Source organism: Manduca sexta, chromosome 13 (assembly GCF_014839805.1).
Source record: "Manduca sexta isolate Smith_Timp_Sample1 chromosome 13, JHU_Msex_v1.0, whole genome shotgun sequence".
Classification (NCBI taxonomy): domain Eukaryota; kingdom Metazoa; phylum Arthropoda; class Insecta; order Lepidoptera; family Sphingidae; genus Manduca; species Manduca sexta.
In genome coordinates, this window is record NC_051127.1 from 11,436,309 (window position 1) to 11,454,656 (window position 18,348).

Consider the following 18,348-nt stretch of genomic DNA (forward strand, 5'->3'; position numbering starts at 1 on the left):
TACCGATGTTGACAGTTACATCGTTTTGAAAACGTTTTAGTTTTTAACAGAGAATCGATAGCAATTAGTGGTGTGAAGATAGACAGTATTAACTCATTCGACACTCGAACGCGATCCGTGTGTCCGCCGCTTGTGAATCCTGTGCTCTGAACTAAATATTATATTTGGACATAATGAAGGTGAGTTTTGGACATTTACGACAATAACATATTATGACATACGAATAAGAAAATTTAATTAAGCAATAATTAATTGGTTATTCGTAATAACTGTGCTTATTTTTCAACCAGTCGAGGGTAGATGTTAAGACGTACACATTTGAACTTCGAGTGTAGCGGTTACTTAGATACTATGATATTACTAAACATGCATTATAAGTCACTCTATTTGACCATAATGATTGTGAATATTATTATTAGTTTAGTGTTAAAATGTGATGATTTTTGCATTTGAGTATGAAATAGCTATCCACCCCGTCTCACCAACTCAGGGTCACGTTTCACATTGACTAATGAAAAATAAGCTTATGTAAACTATTTAATGTGAATATAAACGAATTACATGTGTTTATTATATTATAATAGTTCTGCAGTTATGTTTTGACTTGTTAAGTGCATTGAACGATAAGCTTGAGTTATTAAATTGTTTAAAATCATAGTGACACGGAGGGCATCGACTGACTGGTGTTGCGTACTAAATATAAACATCAAACAAGGTCCGCAGGTCACCAGCATCAGCAGTCGACATTACTCGACCTTACCACCACCTTACTTCTGAAGGCTTTAGCAGAGATTACACAATTTTAGGGGATTTTACCTATTAATTAGTACTACTTGCTGAGGGCATCCTTGAGATTTTTTATTTTTGCTTGTTTTATGAGGGTTATTATAATCCATTTATTTGTAAAGATCAAATCGTAGAGGTTCCAATCACAAAATTTCACTTTTAGGGTCCCGTACCGCAAAGGGAACCCTTATAGGATCAGTTTTGTCCATCAGTAAGTTTGTCAATACCCTGTTTCTCCGGAACGCGTAGAGCTATTAAATTGAAATTTATATGTAATAATTTTAGCTGTGAAATAATGAAACTCGTAAGACAACGTGATCAAATAATACCATCGTTTATGTTGCATATTTCATAAGATTTCATCATGAAATTTGACAAGAAGCTATGTCTTATAGCATACCATGTAAAGGAAAAATCTGAAAACCCTAAGTATGTACTTGTGTGCGTGTCCAACTAGCATTGGGCCGAATTTTTTAACTTTTAATAGGTACTCAACAAATGGGAAAGAACCGATAAAAAGTAATTTTCATCCATCATTGCTTATTTATCTGGACATTGTATGAAAGCAATCGTACCGATGCTTTCAGATAAGCATTTATTTTTAAAACTCTGTGCTGCAGGACCGGGAAATAAATAGTAAAAAAAACTAATGAAAACGATAAAACACAGATTAAACCCGATAGCATTTTGTCGTAATGAGACAGTATGGCAAATTTTTTATCGTATATTATTCGCTTTTAAAAGGGTATAAATAAATAGATTAGGTACCCTATTTCATTTTAAATAAATAAAATTATAAATTGACTGCCTCGGTGGCGTAGTTGTATTGCACGTCCGGTACAATAGCGCTCTGAGGTCCTGGGTTCGAATCCCGGGTCAGGCAAAGTGATATTTGGGTTTTTCTGCTCAGTATCAGCCCGGAGTCTGGAATTTGTGCCCGATATGGCGATAGGCTCGCCCCCTATCACATCATGGGACGGAACATACTTGACGAAAAGTGGGTGCCCTAGTTGCGCCTCTGCATACCCCTTCGGGGATAAAATGCGTGATGTTATGTAATGTAATGTATGTATGTATGTAAATTATAAATTCAATTAAATAGCATCGTAGACACTTAGCTGTATTATAATACGGACACATACATAGTATGAGTAGGTATTGACATTAATTATTTGCCTCTTCACTTACTCTTCAAACGAATGCACTTTAGAATTTATCTTGCTTCTTGGTATAGGTGCTTAACGTACTATTAAATTGACAATTTCAAATTTCGAACAATTTTCAAATTCTATGCAAAATATTCAAAATAATCATTCAATTTACCCAATTATCATATAGTAGGAATGTTCGTTATTTGCTACCATAGGCAATAGAAGTGTTCTTATAAAATTAATTACTTTCCTGGTCTGTAGATTTAAAGGCTATCCCTTTACACCTCCCTATGTTTATGGACGGACAAACGCTTTATCTCTCTCACACTTTTCTGCCCCTATTCACTTAAAAGCCGGATAGAACAACTCAATCCAATTTTTAACTAATGCTGGACTAAGTACTTACTAAAATGTAATTCGAATACATTAATTATAGTATTAGAAACGTCACTTGGATTTTAATAGATCATATATGTTTTGCGGCTTCGACATTAACCCTAGAGAGGCCCAGTTTAATCTTACGTATGCGACAATAGATATACACCTACGCTCCCTCGCTGATAATATTTTTTTATAAAAAACTCAATGGCGAGATGAGTACGTGATGGTAACCTGTTATAGCGATAATGAGGTATATATGGCGTTCACTAGCATCCAGGGTTTTTAATTGGATACCAAGCGGCTGATATTGTTCTGTTGTACAGAATTATTCTACGCCAACTCGTATACAAAGCTAAATCTGTCCTGTCCAGATAAAGAGTAAATTTCATGTAAACACTGACTTTTTGTTTATTTTAAACATTTCTCTTAAAAGTATACTTTATTTTTATTTTATTTTATTTAAGGGGTTTAACGATGGTCAACTGAGCTATGAAAGTAAAGATTAATTTTATATGGAAATGATATATTGATGCAAGTATAAAATGTATCTACATATTATGCTAAAAACAATTCCAAAATTGCAGTTGTAGTGTTTTTATTGAATTCTTTGGCGCGACGAGCAACGCGTTCGACTGATGGGGAGTAACACGCCTGCCTACAAACTAATAACAATACAACACAGAACATTACATTATAAAGCACTTTTTATGTTATACGCTTGTTAGCCTGACAAAGGTCGGCTTATACAAATCTATTGGACTTTTGGATGAGCGCTTAAGGCGCTCGCAACCCTTTGAAATTATGTGACCATGCTGAGAACAACCCACTTACGGGTTACGAACATCGGCTTTGGGAGAGGATAGATACATCAGCGATTAGGGATGAGCGTACTAAGAAATTATCCGTTAACGTATTCGTCGGCACGCGGGCCGGAACTATTAGAAGGGTCGTGAGGACGGGGAACGCGGCGAGGTACTCGGCGGCGAGGACGGAACTGCGGTCTTGTGAAGCGTGGGTTTTAGGAACTCCTTTTTACGACGAATGGCCAGTGATCTCGTCGTCTGTATCGGTCATACATAAAGCACTCCACTGCATCTATCAACTTGGACATAAGATACAATAGTCTTATAACGCTTAGTTATCACAGACTACAATGTGTTTTAATCCGGAATACACCAATGCATACACACTGCTGCTTGGCGGCGAAATATACATTGCACTGGTACCAACCAAAACAACTTCCCACATGCCAGGGCCTTACCGCCGAGTAAGCGATTTTTTATAACAATTTTGTACATAATATTTCGTGTATAGGAAGCAAACAGGTCAAATATTATCAATTTAATATCAGTAACAGAGCGCTGAACAGACATCAAATAGTTGTATTTCGTTAAATTACCAAATTCAACACGCAATTAGAATTATATTTTCAAATGATAATGATTTCTTATCTTTACGTTAATTTTATAAACCGTAATGAAACTAGTTTTCGGATTTTAACGGAATTTATTATAATTTTCTCTCGACCTTTCGAAGGCTATATATTTATAAAATATAGGGAGTTATTGTAACTTTGACTTTTCGGATGACCAGCACCCCAGCCCGCCCGTGGCCATGTAGGCTGCAGTCTTTGAAACGTTCAGGAGAAAATAATAATATAAAAAACTGCGATAAGATCCTAATAATAGTGTAATCTCGATATCTGCTTTTTCTCTTTTTTGTAAGTAACAAATATTTAAAAAATAGGTTGCATTTTATTATAAAATGAATTCATAATAAACGCAATTTTACTAATAGTGTCCAGACAAGAACCAGATATGTACGTAGAATTTATTTCTGGAATACAAATAACTTATACATTCATTTAATAAATATAAATTATGAAGAGAATAAAATTTTATAACCATATAAGATAGCAACATCTATTTTTAAATTGAAACCACATTTGTCCTCGCATACTTTCCTATATTTAACAAATATAGCTGTTTGTGAATTGTACGAATCGTATTGTACGTTAAACAAACATAACTGTCAGATTGTCATTTGTCAAGTCCTCCCAAACACACCATTCATTGATAACCCGTTATCTGGCATGTAACAGCTCTTTATAGTTGTGTTGTTAAATGAGCGATAATTAGAGAGTACTGTGACATTCATAACATAATATCAATACGCAAGGAATTATTCAAATTATTCACGTTTGACACGGCAAATTAGTCAACATACGTCAAAGAAACAATAATTCTAACAATTCGCAACGTAATAAACAAACAATAGCCACCACATTATTTTTGTAGGAAATACCGATTAATGTAAAAAGGGATTAGTCATATTTTGTTGATTGTGATATTTGATTTTTTCATATTACAATAACTTGACGTCAAACATGCTTATAATTGTGGTATCACCTACCATAAAATTAAAACATTGTTCTGATTCTGCTGCATCACCAAATAGAACGATCATGAAATTGTGATGAAATATATTTTTTTGCACAATGCGGTCTAATATTCTCATATTAAACATCTAAGTAATTATCAATTTTGTTGTCATGCGTCTGAATGTCGACATCAACAAGATGTTTAGTCTCATAATGCCCAGTAATAAACTTGATAATAAAGGCTATAAAATCCTTCCAACCGGAACATTACAGTATAGGAATGATGATATAGACACGTAATTTCTTTGACATTGTGATCTAGGAGGTATGGCAGTGGCCTTACTGAGATCCAATTACGCATTTACCCTCCTTACATATCATTATTCATTACCGATCGCTTATTGCTGATTGACCTATTTTATATCGACGTAATTGCATTGATTCAAATTTCAAGGTGAGATTCTTCTAACAACTACCCTTTGATGTGTTGTCAGTGTGATCTAAAAATGTAACTCACTTGAATTTTTGATAATAACAACGTCGTTATTGACAATGAAATTAAATTATAAGTTTACGAGTATGAATTTTCTGGTGATTCGATTTAATTAAATGTAACGTCCAATGACTGCCTTTTGTATATTTATAATTATCATATTTTCTAAATAATTCAGTGTAATTGAAATTGTAGTGCAGGTATACTGTATTAAGATATTTTTCCTTAAGGGCATATAATGAACCATGACATGAACTATGTCATCACCATTTTCTAATGAAATGCTCATACATTTATAAGCCGACCAAATATAAAAGTCACACTCTAATCTACGCTCACAATTAAATGGTTATTTAAAACAATAGGTAACTGAAATAAAATACTTAAAACAGGCACTCAACGTCATAAATAGGTGTACAAGAGGGATCGTTAGATTAGATGTAGGACTTCGGAATGATAATGAGTGGCCAGTACATAAAATGGAGCTGCTTGACTTTATGTTTTTAATTACTATCGATGATTTTTTATGAGTCGTTGGAATACTAGAACCGATCTCGAGCGCCCCCAGGTTGGATCCTTAATATAGGGCATAGGACGCGTCGACTAAATCTAATAAAAGACGCATCCATAACACTTAACTGCATGATGTAACAGGTGATGTAAAAAAGTGCAAAGGTCTTCGGCAATGATAACCAATATAGGGTCGGCGCCAAGTAGGTACGTTTGACGTCCTCTAGCTATTTTGTTTACTTCAAAATAAACTTTCCAATGGATGAATACATGGAATCAAACAGTATGTAAACAAGATTGAGAAAAACACGTATGTGATTACGCCCAATTGTCCTTCTGAGCATTTTTTAACCCTTATGTTTAGTTGGAATTATAATCTTTTTGTACATGTTACAATACGTCAGCTTTTTTTTTATTTTTAATATCAATTTAATTCATGCGTCGGGTAAAAAGTAATACGTAGTATAAATCTGTTATGACAATTACGAACCTGGTATTTTTCCAAATTTGCCGTATATTATTACGATTTTTTCAGTCTCATCTATCTCTTTTTATTAGTCTAAAAAATCGTAATTTCTAATGTTTACGTGAATGTTAAATACTTATTGAAAAAAAACTATTTTTCGCATTGTATTGCAGTTTTTTATGTTGTGGTTTGCATAGACAAATACAAAGCCTTTTTAATAATGTAATGTAAACTGGCCGCGTAACAGTATGTATCTTTTGAATTATTGTATTTGGAATAAAATAACAATGTGCTGTTACTAAGCAAGTGTGCTAGTCTAATACGATTGTCTAATGTGTTAACTCTATTAAAATATAAGTTCCTATTCTACGGAAAACTTGGTTTATTACTCTGCATGGGCGACTCGAAGCCCAAGATTTTATGTACGTATTATGATTTTCTCCCGACGCGTCGCGACGTTTCGAAGACTTAAAAAACATATTATATAATTGTAAAATGTAGGTAGATATATATTTATTTTATATAACATATAATATATTTGATGAAACAAGTATATTAACACAAAAAAGACAGAAAATTTCCTAACAATATTTTTTAAAATCTATTTTATTGCGTACATTGATTTGGAAGATAATCAAGAGCTAGTTATTATGTTACATGCTACATAATACGTTATTTTCTGTATTACAGGAGCTGTTAATATTTTTAACATTAATAACTGGTGGGATTGCCACATCTGCCAGAGAATGTTGTCCCGGCGGTGGAATAATGACAACTAGAGGCAAATGCGGCGACCAACCCATGGCAAAAATGAACTGCACCATCGGCAGAATGCTCCTGAAGGATGCGATATTCAACGGCGACAAAGTCTCTACTCAGGACTCCCCGGACTTCGTGTTCGTGGAAGATCCTAATTTGTAAGTGTTTTGTTCAAAGATAACATGTAATTTTTTTTACTGCTCACATCGACAGGCGAGTTATCGGTCCATCCGATGGTATGTGGTCGCAGACACTAGAGTAATCGATACCGGAAACTGAAATAAACATTTGCCTATGAGTGGCAAAAAGATATGTCCCTACAATATTTTCTATAGAATAAAAGCATATACATTTTACATTCTTGGACTGCTCGTGGTGTAGCATTGTGGAGATACCAATATTTACATTAACATTAACTCGTATTATATATAATTGTAAAAAGAGTAAATAGTTTTAGATTATTATTCTGGTTGCTGGTTTTATAGCTTACATTCTTCACGTGTTTATTTTTCAGATATTGCGCTGGTAGAATGTACAAAAACTTCTCACACCCAGAAATGGGTACGATACCAATCGCCATAGTATGTTTCGAGGAAATCAAGAAGAGCAATGACATCGAAACTAGTGGTATTCTCACGCTGGTGTCAGTTTTGTTTCTACTCGCCACGCTAGCTGTTTATGTCTTTTTGCCAAAGTTAAGGTACGCAACTATTATCAAATTCTTTATTTTGAAATTTACATTTTAATATGTATCTTAAAAATAAAAATGCATTAATCACCCAACGATCGCAAAGTTCAAGACCCAAACCACCGGTGGCTAGGGATTCATAGCGAGGAGTCTCCAGCAATATGGCATTCTGCATTGCGTCTCTGACCCAACGGCAAATAGAGCTCCTGAAGAAACATCTCCAGAGCCTCAAGCAACAGGTTGAGGCTCTTTGTAACCAACCCATGGGCAAAAACGATATCGGGACAATAATTATAGAGTCTAAATCCCACATGTCAGTAACCTCGGCACACAGCTTATTAAAATTGTTATTCATATGGATTATACAGATAAAATAATAATACGGATTAATAAGTGATAATCTATTATTCATTCAGAGTATTGAAGTTAACTTCGATTACTTTAATGCCGTATTAATCATAACGATAGGCTGACTATGGAATTCAATTTGCATAGTACTCGTGGTTCATCTCTGGATTCGTCTTCTTCATTAATTTAATGCATTCTGTTATTCTTTCAGAGACCTTCAAGGCTTGTGTTACATGTGTTTGTGCATCAGTATGGCTTTAGGATTCCTTGCACTTGGAGTGTTACAGCTCAGTCCAGGATTCAAAGACGAAATATGCACTGTAACTGGTATGATATCAAAATCTTGTATTGACAATAATATGTTTATGAAATATGAATAAATTCACAACAACCAATAAATATGGAACTATATTCGTGATTTAGAACTCGAAATTTATAAAACACACGTATCCATTAATATTCGTAAATATAATATGTGATTAAAATATTTAACTTTATATTTGCAGGATTTCTCGTATACACATGGATGATAGCGACGTTCTTCTGGATGAACGTTATTTGCATTAACGTTTACCGCACAGTGTTGTAAGTGTTTCGCGATTACGTTTTTTAAAGTATGCAATCTATGTTTTTTCAATCGTCCTACAAAGGACATTGTCGAAAACGGCCCCAGAACCAACAAAGGTGTGACTAGCACCATAATTATTTATGTATTTTTTTATATTATTTGCAAATATGTGTATAAAACGGACAAGCTGCTACATCCAAAATGAATATATAAAAGTATTGTAACGACTTAAAGTCAAAGTCGCCGACATGTTTACAACTAATTGTGTATAGAGATGTACCGGTTCGACAAAACGATAAATCTAATTACCGATAATTAATTATTGAAACATTTTAATATAATTTCGATTTGTGAGGCGATATGTTCTTTAATTATTATAATATTTAATCGAGCAGTGGATGCGTCTCAAATAAATAAGTAGTTAGTTTTAGGACTAAATTGATTATAGATCAAGTCGTCTATGAAAATAGTTTTTTTTTTAGTTTTTAATTCATATTGATTTACTTTGTTTATTTAGATTCTATATTAGCGACCCGCCCGCGCTTCGTACCGATAGCAGACCATAATATATTATGCGAACATTTATTTTTCTGTCGTACATAATATTTATGAATTATACATATAAAAAGTAGCGTTCTTCTCTCTCCCTCCATCCGGGGGCCTCAAACTCTCTCCATATTAAATTACTATCGGATCCGCCCGTGTGAAAGATTTTCCGGGATAAGGGGCCCGCTAAATATTTTTCCGAATAAAATCGATTTTTGTAAAAATGATCGATATAATCGATCCAGAATCTAGTCGAGTAGTATCCCTAATTCTGACTTCATTTTTCCATTCAATTTAATGTCACTCACACTTCACTCATCAGAGACAAATAAACTAGACTCTCACTTTCCATATAATATATTATAATTCTCTAACTCTCACTATATCATTGACGATTCGGCTATTATAAAGACTCTGTGCGATTGATTACGATATCGACATACACTGGCTGTGATTTCTGGACTTTGTGAACTGATGTAACAATTTACCTGGCATTGATAACGGATACGAAATGGAAATTGCTTTTACATTAATTGTGGCTCTGTTGGCGGGTCCATGGTGTTGGAGAACGAGCAGATTCGCCATTGTATACATTCGCCATTTTTATTTGTTTAATTTAATCCTACATGCCCTAAGAGTCTACCAAAAGTGTGTAAAATATGCCATGCCTCTTATGAAGCGTGAATGCTCAACAGTGCGCCTCTGTCTGTCTCTTCGGGGAATACATACGACGTACGTATATATAGAAAATACATAAAATCTGAAGGGTACTCTTAGAGGATGTAAATACTATAACTACATAATTAGGTACCTTTTTACTTATAAAAAATTATATGAATCAAGTCTTAAAATAGCCTGATTTAAGTAAAAAATAATCAGATACCTACATAGTGATGAATCTTTAGGGCTTATATATATTGGATAGGTACTTATATCAATCAAAACCATATTTAAAGCGTAAATGATAGGACTATAAATCTACCTTGAACATTGAAAAGCTTTCAATGTTTACTATCAATTATAACCTCAAAATCTCATCGTTTTTTTGGATTGATGCGATATCCCAGCTTGTCCGTTTTATAAATAATATGTCATCAGAATTTATTAATGATTCTAAATATTACAAACATTTTTCCATTGCTGTTGGTTCCAGGGCGAATTATGTATGGGCACAGAACAATGTCCTTTAATGTGTGCATTTTGTTTATAGTTTGTTTTACTCTTCATAATATTTTTTCATACACTTACATCACCTTATCTTCGCATCATTGATTTTATGTTTATATATATGTATGTACATTATGATGTATAAGGCATTGCGACCGCTTATAATATTATGTGTATAGAGTTAAATAAATAAATATTTTATTAGGAATAAATTCAACATAAAAAGACACCTATCAGTGGATTTTTCTACAATGTTACAGAGATTCGACGTATTTGAAAAAGACTGAGAGGCGACAATACGCTTACTATAGTTGTTACGCGTGGGGCGGCACGATATTGTTACTCATCGTGACTCTCATTGCTAACTACGTAGAAGGAGATCATTTCAAGCCTAATTTTGGAGTCGGAAGCTGCTGGTTTAACGGTAAGACCAGTCTTATCCGGAGTTAGCCGGTACTATTATATAATAAACAACTATAAATTACAAGATAAATGTGATATTTAACTTTTGCAATGAAATAAAATTTTTGTCATTTTCTCCACTGCACCAGCAGGAAAATTATTTTCATAACTTTTACTATCAAAAAATTAATTTCGACAACTGTGAAAACTACTAATTCGTGTTAAATTTCAGGCCGAACTGAAACTTGGTTATATTTCTATGGTCCAATATCAATATTGATTACTTCCAATGTAGTATTGTTCATTTTGTCATCGTTCAAGCTGGTTCAACATAAAAGGAAATACGAAGTCAATAAGTTGAACAATCTCAAGCACAGGTACAGTAGTACACTTTGTTTTAGTATATATTTAAATGAATATAGTATAATCACATAATTTAATAGAAATATGTATATATAATTACTAGGGCTTTGTACCCATACAATGTACCCGGCACCTTTAGGTTTTTGGAGCAATACCGATGATTGATAACTAATTAAGTTATTAAATATTTCGTTTTATAAATTGTGCTAGTGTATCGACAAGCAAACTAATAGCTGGTAATATGTTTTCAGCTTCCTTCTGTCACTAAAACTGTTCCTTGTTATGGGTATCTCATGGGTATTTGAAATTGCAAGCTTCGCACATGGAGAGGCGCATATTATATGGTAACAACTTTGTTTTATATTATTAGCTATGTTTTCGTTTATATCTCTACCAGTAATTCATATTTTCTTGTATCATATTATCAATTCTATCCAACGGCAATGATAATATGTATTTAACTGGATTTTTCCTTCATCTGTACTCTCACAAGGAAAATACTGAGATAAAATTTTCTTACGTTTTCCAGGAAAATAATGGACACGTTTAACTGCCTTCAAGGCGTCGTGATATTCCTACTGCTCGTCGTATTGAGGAAACGCGTCATCACAAGCCTGGCTGAGGAGAACTGTTGTTTGTTCATAACTCGACCCCTCTCGTCAAGGTTAAGCCCCCACGATGATACTGACGATCAACAAATACTGCCCGAAGACACTGTAGAGGTCAGGCTGAACTGATCGAGGACGTTTACCTAAATGCCTGGCTGGACTATTTTTGAGCGCTAATAACTTATTTAAACGTCAGTCTATGGTGCCTATCGATCCAAGTGTTCGTTCCAGTTTAAGTATTGTAACAAATTAATCTAAAACAATTTGATTTAAAATGAATTTATAGCAAATATTATTTTATAATTAGTACGTACTCCGTTACTTGCACTGGGTTTTGATGCGTTTAATTACTGATATACTTATGCGCAAACTAAATAAGGCCTCAAAATATTGTTACGTAACACAGTGTTATATGTAATTATTTTATTTCTGTTGATATTAAAATATTTTAAATGTTCACAAATATGAAAAGAAACTAGTGTAATATATGATATTATTAGTGTTTTACTGTGATATTATCTCAGGTGGATAATAACTATGGATAAAACATTAAGTTAGTATATACAGAATTAAATTATATTGTAAGAATCTCATATGATTGATTAAATATAGGTTATAAATTAAATGTCCAAAAATATATAGGTTAATTATAAAGACATATATTATTTTCCACTAGATATTAGTGCCATATAATTTAGTTTTCAAAGTGTTTTTCTTAGAATAACAAATTTGTATAAATATTAATATTTTGATGTCAATTTACCAAACCGTAGAATTTATTACCTATACAAATATTATTAATTATTATGAATTTATTTTAAGTTCCTATAAATGATCTTATAAATTGCTATAAAATGTATAATAAATTAATGTTGTTTTATTATTAAATTTTCCAATATCTAATATACTACATAGACGCTTTAATTGAAATATATAAAATATGTTATTATAATGGAAGTAATCCTTTTAAAAAAACGTGTAGTGAGTAAGTATTTAAACATAAATAAAATTTATATATTAGTACCTGGGGGAGGTTTTCTCGGGCGATGTGATATTAATATGGTATTTATTACTTTATATAAATGTGAAGTCTCGCAAGCTGCTTTACGCCACCGTAGCCGACTAAGGGCTCAAATCCTCTCTATAATATTGAAGAGGCCTGTCCCCAACAGTGAGACAAAATCCAGAATGGATTTTTGAGATTGGGCAGCAAGGGCAGCTTCCTTAACCGCAGCAGCTACAAAGAAAACTTTCTTAGGAGACTGTTCAATATTTTTGAAGACATTAAGATCTGCATTCACGGTTTTTTTTTTATTAACAATCAGCAGGAAAAGTGAAAATTTATTCAAAAACTTTTCTGATGCTAATCGATATTTCTATAGAACCATAAGAGGTTTGAGTGCTTGCTTGAGGTAAAAATTTCAATCTTTCAATTTGTAGGAAATAAAACTCCAATGCGCTTATGTTAATGTATTCTGTCATACCGAAAGCATTGAGAAACAGGCTTTATATCATAGTATTGCTCTATAGGTACTACTATTTGCTCTAAGCTTAGTTATTAATACGTCTGTAAATAGAGCCGCTATTATCATAGTAATGCGTTTCTTGGCCAAGTAACGTTTCTGAGCATGGGCCTTAGTGTAGTAAACCAAAATAGCTATTTTCCCTATATGTATGTAACGGATGTAAATAAGAAATGTTACTATATAATAATGTTATTATATAATACGACGCGACTTAAACTTAAGTCAACATGATAAATTCTGTCATGTATGGAATTATGGATGCTCTATATGAAATTTAAACGAATACGACAGTCTCCACTTTGTAATATAGCTATTCACGATTTTGTTCATGATAAAATTCCAAGGGCCCGTTCGTCTGCGTTCCGTACTACTCGACCGTCGCATCGTGTATGTCCTCTTACCCAGGGTTGCTATTACGAAATATTTTTTATCTGTAACTTCCGAACAACCGATAAATGTCAATGTCAAAAATTTCGGGAAACCCGAAACCCGACAAACTGTGCTTTTTCTAATTTATTTTAATTTTATAGTGGAAGAACTTTTCATAGTCCATTAATTCGCTTCATTTACAGACCTACGGTGTTACAGTACAGACAATCATGTGTAAAATATACTCTTTGAGATTTACTTAAGTTTACATGTGTTTTAAACTTTGCTACAATATCAAATGATAAAAAATATTTTTAAACTTTTTACAAACAAGATGCATAGTGTTTTTGTGATTCTGTATTTAATAACGCTACCAAAGGTATTTGAGGCTAAGGTCGCCGATTCAGATCTAAATGAAGTGTCGGAACGACAATACGCAGTGAAGATAAATAAATGTTGCGAGCATAACGAACTAATGGTCGACTCGATCTGCAGATTGGTTAACAACTATAATCAAAGTAAGTGGTTCAAGTGTAAGCTCTCAATAATCTGTAAACCAGTTGGGGAATGTGAAATTTAACTGCGGTTGATTGTATTAAAAAAAATTCAATAGTATTTGTAATCAATAATATTTCTTCAGCATAATTTTATAATAACAACTTTAAAAGATCATTAGTTTTATGTATAACAAATATAACTTAACTTACATATATTTTTACATCTTGTTTTAATATTTACTAGAATTTTTAAAGGTCTTTAGGCAACTAACCATACAAAATCAAATAATAGGTTTGTCAGTAGGTTGCTATATAAATTAATTGTGACTAGATTAATAACCCAATGTTAGTATGATTAAAAATATTTCATTGGAAATAACCTAGTTTTAACAATCTAAGTATACAAACAATATTAAAAGTAAGTTGGTGGGGATGTTTAGAGTAAGTTGTGAAAAAATGTTCCTTCTCTAAGTGTTTTGTACCATCTATATCATGGCAAATACTCTAAAGAAATGTTCAATCCTCTCCATTCTACAGCAGAACCATGTGTGCTGACATATAAAGCCACAACTTGATGGTTGAAACAATCATGGCCCAAACCCATAGTTTATTCAACTCTTTTCTTTGCCACACAGCTTTAGAAAAGTTTGCTAGGGCACATATTTCCTCCTTCCTATACTCCTCGGTCCTTCCACCATAGCGTGAAGAAGCATAGTAGTAGGCCAGTATGATTGTGTAGAATGGCATGAGATAGCTATGAATTGCCATTTGATACTTAATCTGAATGGCATCATGCTTACAGTGTAGTCATAGTGCCATGCCATGCCAAAATAATAAAAATGCACAAACGGGTGGATATAAAATTTGGCAAACACACTTCACTCACTTCTGCAATTACTGTACATAAAATCCTTCTGCTAAATATGTGGAATAATGTTTTAGGTGTATGGGTGCCTCAATTCAAGACTGAAGATGGAAAAGATTCAAAGGTGAAATTTTATAATTACACATATGGTTTGCCAGATTGTGAAGCAACTCAGTGGAGATCTATATTAGATTTTGGAAAATCAGAGGATGAGTATGTGTACTATATTTGACATTATTTAAAATGGAGACTACAAGTTTTAGAATCTTGTAGCAATTACACTAAAACATATATCTACGGTGGATATGATTATACTAAATATTTTTTGCTGTTTTTTAATGTTTTTTGGAATATGTTAAAAAAATTAATTGCCATAAAATTTGCTTTATTATACTTAAATTACAAACAAAGCTATCATTTAAAATTAGACATGTATTTTTATTAATACCAATTTCCAAGTTATACATGCAGAATCTAAGCAAGGACAATATGTTATTTCAGATTAAACCTATTAACCGATGGCCGCTTAAGACATCTCATCCACCATGAACATAGCACTGACAGTATGAAAGAGGAGCCACAGCCTTCTAATCCTTTTAGTTTACATGAAAATATTCCTATACCAGAGGAGAAGGAACCAGCATCATACATTCATGTGCAGAATAAATATTGCATGGACAAGGTATATTTTTATCACAAAATTAAATGAAAATTTTGTACCTATAAAACTGTTGATGTAAATTATAAATAAAACAAACTAATAATTAAATAATTTCTTTCAGATTCTCATTACTAACACAAGCATGGTAGGAATCTATGCCCAAGTGTGTATACCAGAAGTGAAGGCAAATTGGAAAGATTTTAATTTTCTCATGAAGAAAGTACTCAACCCCATATTCCATGCTATTGCGATGGTCTTGTTCCTTATTGTGGCCATAATATATTTTGTTTTGCCAACCTTACGAGATTTACCAGGAAATATTATTACCACAATAAATGTGTGTTTGATAGTGAGTCAAGCAGCTGACTTAGTAAGAATTTTCACTGAATTTAGTAACCATATCAGCTTTATGATAACTGGTAAGGATATCCACACAGTTTGACAAACTTAAATAGACTTAATTCTAAAATGTAGACACCAACATACTATTTATTCTAACGCCTTACATGATTGATTCCTACTTGGAAAGATGTATTTAAATTTTAAACAAATCAATCAGTATTATATTTAATTTGGATTATTTTGTAATTTATAGTACCCACTATCAAAGGATTTTTATATAATAATAATTAACTTTCTTTCAGACATCATTCTGTACATCAGCCTATTGGCGGCTTTCTTTTGGCTAAACAGTTTCGGTTTTTACATTTGGAAAACTTTTAAGTAAGTAATTACTTGATTGGTTAATTAGAAGGCCTCTGAGACCACAATGCAAATTTAGCAATGTCAATTTTAGATCTAGGAATGTGTTTCTCCGAGTGACTGACGTGCGCAAATACTGTTACTACTCGTGCGTGGTGTGGTGCTGCGTCACCGTCATGGCAGCTATGGCAATTTGTGCTCACTTCCTCTTGGATATGGGCACTAATCCTTACAGAAAGACACGGAGACAGTTTTCTTCATCTGTTTTTGTTGATGATGCCGAACAAGAGACAATCGGTAAGACAATTGTTTATCTATATTTAATTATTAATAACACATATAGACTTAAAAAACGTAATAATTTCTATGTACAGGATTACTTGGCGTTGCGATATTTTTCACACCAGTTGCATTTACCATAATTTTCAATTTGTTTTTCTATATAACGACATTGAAGATTATAAAAAGGATAAATATTTACGGAAGAATACATCATAAACTGAAAGGATGGTGCGTATATTTCAATGGACTGTTTGCTTTAATAATAATTTAAATGTTTACAACCTAAAATGTTTTTTTCGTTCCAGTTTTAACCTATTTCTTCAGTTGTTCATAATAATGACGCTGGCATGGTTATTCCTACTGATGTCGTGGCTCAAGTTTGATGAATTGGTTTACACTCATATATTTGTAAACCTTCTTCAAGCCATTTTAATATTCTACGTGTGCGTCATCCGCCAATCGCACGTCACTGATTTATTGCGCAAGAGTTGTTATGCGGAAGCGGTGCCCACAGGTGAATGGGGCGACGAAATGACTCATATGAACGGTGGTAATTACTAATCTCGATTTTAAATAACGAAATCGAATATACCAGTCACATGTGTGGTACGAATAGAACAAAGATTAGAATCATAGGTGCACATTGACAGCTATAAAGTAAGTGAGTTTTAGTATATGTGGCAATAAGTAATTGGTTACATAGTAACATTTTCCATTGACAATGTTCTGTGTAACATAAACTTCTAAAGTCAAAGCAAAGCCTATGGCAACAATGTATAGTAAACATTTTAGATACAACCTAAAATAATATGGCATAGCCTGTAAATGATACCTTTAACAAAATATTTATAGTTTATACTTATTGTGCTTCAGTGCATTAATGATGGAATGACTTCGGGGATATAATTTTATTGCATTTCTTATTTAAGCAACATATATCATTATTTATGCTGATTTGAAACCATGATTTACATTCCACCAAGGAAACTATCATATCAATTTAAATGGTAAATTTTTATAATGTATCTAATGCATTGGTGAAATAAATCTCATATTGTAATCTCCAGTGGTGTGTTGGAGTTAGATATCATATAATGTGTATTCTAGTGAAAATGTAGATTAGATTTTTTGCGTATTGATGTAGGTGGTGCCTTTGCTCCATTTTTTATTTCAACGTTTTCTAATTTTACAAGTTTACAAACTAAAGTGCCTTCAAATTGCCTCAAGGTATTAGAACTAACTGGAAGTTAAACAAAAAATAATATGTTAAGCGATAACAGCAAAACGAAACGTGATTTATGAATTAGAATGCTCATATTGGATACTTAATTTTGATATAAAATGAAATTAGTAATAAAAAATCACTTTTTAATATTAACAACAAAATATTTACTAACATTTGTATAAGTGAAATATTCCCATTAAAATTGATAACACTTGACAACGACGAGCAAGATTATTTAACTCGTCAGTTAGTTCATAAAAAAATAAAATAAGACTGTATACTATTGTGTTATATTCTGTAAATGCGCCTAATTGCCGTCCTTGCTACAAGTGTATATTGCAGCTTGTAGGTAGTGGTTAGTGATTTTGCGTTTTGCTCTCTGCACTATCACATTTGTGGAAACATTAACTATAAGATAGATGTTAATATACACGAAATATTCTAAGAGTATTCCTTTATAATCTCAGTTTGCAGGTTAAGCATTTATTTTTCTTACTTTTTAGTGGATTTATTTTCAATAAAGATATTGTAAAATACTGAAGGTCGTATTATTTATTAGTCCTAAATCTGAACAAATCAGAGCTGTTTGCTAAGAAAGAATAAAG

The 18,348-nt window shown here is 32.7% G+C and overlaps 3 protein-coding genes across 5 annotated transcripts in view; 2 read left to right on the top strand and 1 right to left on the bottom strand.

Annotated features, from left to right (window-relative positions):
- LOC115443410 (RNA helicase aquarius) overlaps window positions 1-18,348 on the bottom strand; it is an 81,890-nt gene that overhangs the window by 58,848 nt on the left and 4,694 nt on the right. The window lies entirely within an intron of this gene.
- On the top strand, window positions 32-12,221 carry LOC115443415 (probable G-protein coupled receptor Mth-like 3). Its single transcript, XM_030168805.2, has 9 exons — window positions 32-179; window positions 6,858-7,084; window positions 7,441-7,626; window positions 8,174-8,289; window positions 8,469-8,547; window positions 10,504-10,667; window positions 10,878-11,022; window positions 11,260-11,352; window positions 11,538-12,221. The coding sequence occupies exons 1-9, from the start codon at window positions 174-176 to the stop codon at window positions 11,743-11,745; spliced, it is 1,224 nt and encodes a 407-aa protein (XP_030024665.1). The 5' UTR covers window positions 32-173; the 3' UTR covers window positions 11,746-12,221.
- LOC115443412 (probable G-protein coupled receptor Mth-like 5) lies at window positions 13,597-18,280 on the top strand. Of its 2 annotated transcripts, none has more exons than XM_030168802.2 (8): window positions 13,597-14,029; window positions 14,951-15,086; window positions 15,375-15,555; window positions 15,656-15,953; window positions 16,179-16,257; window positions 16,316-16,533; window positions 16,611-16,746; window positions 16,824-18,280. In XM_030168802.2, exons 1-8 carry the CDS (start codon window positions 13,810-13,812, stop codon window positions 17,077-17,079), a joined length of 1,524 nt encoding a protein of 507 aa, XP_030024662.2. In that variant the 5' UTR covers window positions 13,597-13,809; the 3' UTR covers window positions 17,080-18,280. The 2 variants fall into 2 exon arrangements, with proteins under 2 accessions (XP_030024662.2, XP_030024663.2); XM_030168803.2 differs by having other exon boundaries at window positions 16,331-16,533.